The 3,269-nt window shown below is 53.2% G+C and overlaps 1 protein-coding gene across 1 annotated transcript; it reads left to right on the top strand.

Moving 5' to 3' along the window:
* The first annotated feature begins 1,266 nt into the window (after window positions 1–1,266).
* Window positions 1,267–2,929, top strand: LOC120734732 (vegetative cell wall protein gp1-like). Its single transcript, XM_040033700.1, has 3 exons — window positions 1,267–1,983; window positions 2,026–2,551; window positions 2,709–2,929. Exons 1-3 carry the CDS (start codon window positions 1,267–1,269, stop codon window positions 2,927–2,929), a joined length of 1,464 nt encoding a protein of 487 aa, XP_039889634.1.
* Window positions 2,930–3,269: the final 340 nt, after the last annotated feature.

The following is a 3,269-nucleotide window of genomic DNA, read 5'->3' as shown; positions in this document are numbered from 1 at the left end:
TCTACTAGAAGATATGAGTGCAGCATTATGGACAATCCCCACTGTGACCACCACCACTGAGACTAACCAGTGATCTTTTTAAGATACTTGGCTATGAGATGAACAGCCATAAGGAGCAGTACCCTCCTTGGGGAAGGCAACTAGGGGCCTTGTTCAAGGAATCACAGGAGGAGGTTAGCTAGCTACCAGAAATGCAGAAAAATGTGATGCCACAGGTGCCTAAGAAATACAACAAGATGTCCGCACTACCAAGCAAAGTCTCTCAGCCTCAAGAGGTAAACCAGAAAAATAAAAGCTAGAAAGCCAGGAAAAGAAGCCAGCTGTTCTCCACTGATTCATCCAAGGTGTACTCTCAGTGGCAAGGAAACAATAGGGCGGGCCCCTGAGGTATGTCTCGACTAGTCTAACTCCTAGCTGGCCACCTAAACTGTCTCTACTGTGCTTTGCCCTCTGCTAGTCCTCCTGAAGGGCGAGATTTCTTTATCTTTGTCACGGTTCTGGGTCTGTTGGACCCAGTATTTTAAGTTTATTATGTTTTGGTTTAATTTTGCATCATGGATTGTTTTCTTGTTCTCTTGTGGTTGTGATGATGATGATGATGATTATTATTATTAGAGTTTCATGTTTCTATTATTCATGTTTTAGGAATTGTGGTTTCATGTATAGTTCAGTTCCATGTGTCATTTTCTGTCTCTCTGTGTTGAGTCAGTGTCTCTGAGTTGTGATTCATGTTTCCTGTTTTATTGTGAAAGTCTGTCTTATGTTAGTGTGTGCAGCTTTGTTCCCCCTGTCTCGTTAGCCCTGATCTCTCCCAGCTGTGTCTCCCTCCTGTTGCCGATTCCCCCGTTACTACCCTGTGTATATAAGCCCTGTGTTTTCCCATGCTCGGTGTCGCGTCGTACCATCAGATTATGCCTGTGTGTTTTTTGGTCTCAGTGTTCAGTCCTCACTTCATGTTTTGTTTTCTTGCCAGCAATAAAGCTGAGGTTTTTGAGTTGCATTCCGTTTTCCGAGTCCAGCATTTGGATTCTCATCTCTGCCTGCCCGCACACAGAGCCCTGACAGAACGACGCGACCAGTATGGATCCAGCGGACTCACTTTTCACCTCTGAGGGAGAGAATCTCGCGCACCTATGGGATTACTGTTAGAGGATAATCCACGCTGCGAGCCCCTACAAGAGGCAGCTGGAGGTAGTATTTTTTGATAATTTTTTGTCGTCCACTGCCTCCACCGTCAGTTTTCTGCACACAAACGGACTTAAGAAAATGATAACAGCGCTAAGAGCGAGGCTAGCCTTCGAACTGTTTGGCATGGGCGGTCCTGGAATGGACGATTCAGCTACCCTCCTGGAGGCCCTCACCACGTGGTGTTCTCGACGTCATCGGCAGTTTTTACCAAGATTTATCGCCAAATCGTTTGATCCATCCTTGAAGAAGAAATGCAACCCTCACCATCATCATCCTACCACACTTCCATTCTCACCTGTAGTACGGACTGGTGCAGTTTTCATTTCCACACCTTCAGCTCAGTTTTCCGATCAGCAGCCACCTTCAGCTCAGTTAGCTGCTCAGCAGCCACCTTCAGCTAAGTCTCTAGTATTTTCTGCTCAGCAGCCGCCTGTAGCTCAGTGTCCAGTGTTTCCTGCTCATCAGCCACCTGTAACACAGTATCCAGTGTCCCCTGCTAAGCAGCCACCTGTAGCTCAGTCACCAACTCCACCACCATCACTTTCATCTCAAGTTCAGTCACCCATAGCTCAGTCTTCACCCCCGCTACCCATAGCTCAGGCTCTACCACAATCAGACTTTCTCCAAACCTTGTTACAGTCCATAGCCCAGTCAGTAGCGCAGTTAGTGGAGGAATCATTAGCTTTGTCATCTGCTAAGTCAGTCACTCATCTTCACCCTCAGTCAGGGGTCCCTATTGCCTCTGGTCCTGCATCTGTTCCAGCTGGAGGGCCCGAGGAGCCCGTCCAGCCTCAAGTTTCGTCAGCTGGAGGGCCCGAGTTGCCCGTCCAGCCTCAGGTTTCGTCTGCTGGGGGTTCGGGTGAACCCAGCCAGCCTCAAGTTTCGTCTGCTGGAGGGCCCGAGGAGCCCGTCCAGCCTCAGGTTTCGTCTGCTGGGGGTTCGGGTGAACCCAGCCGGCCTCAAGTTTCGTTAGCTGGGGGTTCAGGAGGACCCAGCCAGCGTCCTGCCTCATCAGCTGGAGGGCCCGAGTCGCCCGTCCAGCCTCAAGTGTCGTCAGCTGGAGGGCCCGAGTCGCCCGTCCAGCCTCAAGTGTCGTCAGCTGGAGGGCCCGAGGGGCCCGTCCAGCCTCCTGTCACGTCTGCTGGAGGGCCCGAGCCGCCCGTCCAGCTTCAAGCCAAATTAGCTGGTGGGTCCGAGGAGCCCGCCCAGCACATCCTCACATCTGCTGACGGTCCGGGGAAGTCTGTTCAGCCGTCATCTGCTGAATCATCCCCCGCGACTTCTACATCATCATCATTCGCATCAGGTTCCGCAGCCGTTCCGCTGCCGTCAGGTTCCGCAGCCGTGTCTTCATACACGCCTGGTTCGGCCTCCGTGTCTTCATCCACGCCTGGTCCGGCCTCCGTGTCTTCATCCTCGTCTGGTCCTGCCTCGTCTGGTCCTGCGGTTGCCACGCCGCCGTCAGAGCCAGCTCGACCCGTTCCGCCTCGCCTCTGCCGGCTGTTTTCCGGGCCTCTAAGGTGGCGTCATGGCCTTCGGGGACGGCCTCCGGAAAGAGTTTGTCGCCGCCGCTGGCATCGCGGCCGACCTCCAGACCTGCTCAGTGGCCGCCACTACCTTCCAACTAGTCGGCCTCCTGATTGTTTTTGCCTGCGCCGCCGCCGTTGCTTTCCGCACGGCCGGCCTCCACACCAGCTCTGTCACCTATGCCTCCCACCTGGTCGGCCGCCCGACCGTTTGACTTATGGACTCTTGTGCCAGCAACCTCCGGGTCGCCCCCCCGACGTGTTTCTCTGTTGTTGCCGTCTTCACGGTCGGCCCCCTGAACTTTTTGTGGACTCTTGTTGAGCTCTGGTTTCGTTTTGTTTTTGATGTGCTTTCCTGCGTTTTTGGACTCTGGTGCTCCTTGTTTTTTTGTTTGGTCTCTGTCCCTCCATCCTGGACCCCCTCCGCCCACCCTGGCCTGGTGCTTTGTGCTTTTTTGTTTTGGGCTGTCGGGAGCCAGCCCTTAGAGGGGGGTACTGTCACGGTTCTGGGTCCGTTGGACCCAGTATTTTGAGTTTATTATGTTTTGGTTCAAT

Source organism: Simochromis diagramma, unplaced genomic scaffold, assembly GCF_900408965.1.
Source record: "Simochromis diagramma unplaced genomic scaffold, fSimDia1.1 OVJJ01000564.1, whole genome shotgun sequence".
NCBI classification, from domain to species: Eukaryota; Metazoa; Chordata; class Actinopteri; order Cichliformes; family Cichlidae; genus Simochromis; species Simochromis diagramma.
The sequence above is the reverse complement of the archived record's forward strand: the minus strand, read 5'-3'. Positions and strand labels throughout refer to the sequence as shown.

What these genes read in the sequence shown, in the direction of transcription:
- LOC120734732 (XM_040033700.1), top strand. Translation starts at nt 1,267, where the DNA reads ATGATAACAGCGCTAAGAGCGAGGCTAGCCTTCGAACTGTTTGGCATG. An exon ending in AGGAGCCCGTCCAGCCTCAA is followed by an intron (nt 1,984 to 2,025) that starts GTTTCGTCAGCT and finishes GTCCAGCCTCAG; the next exon opens with GTTTCGTCTGCTGGGGGTTC. An exon ending in CGTGTCTTCATACACGCCTG is followed by an intron (nt 2,552 to 2,708) that starts GTTCGGCCTCCG and finishes CGGGCCTCTAAG; the next exon opens with GTGGCGTCATGGCCTTCGGG.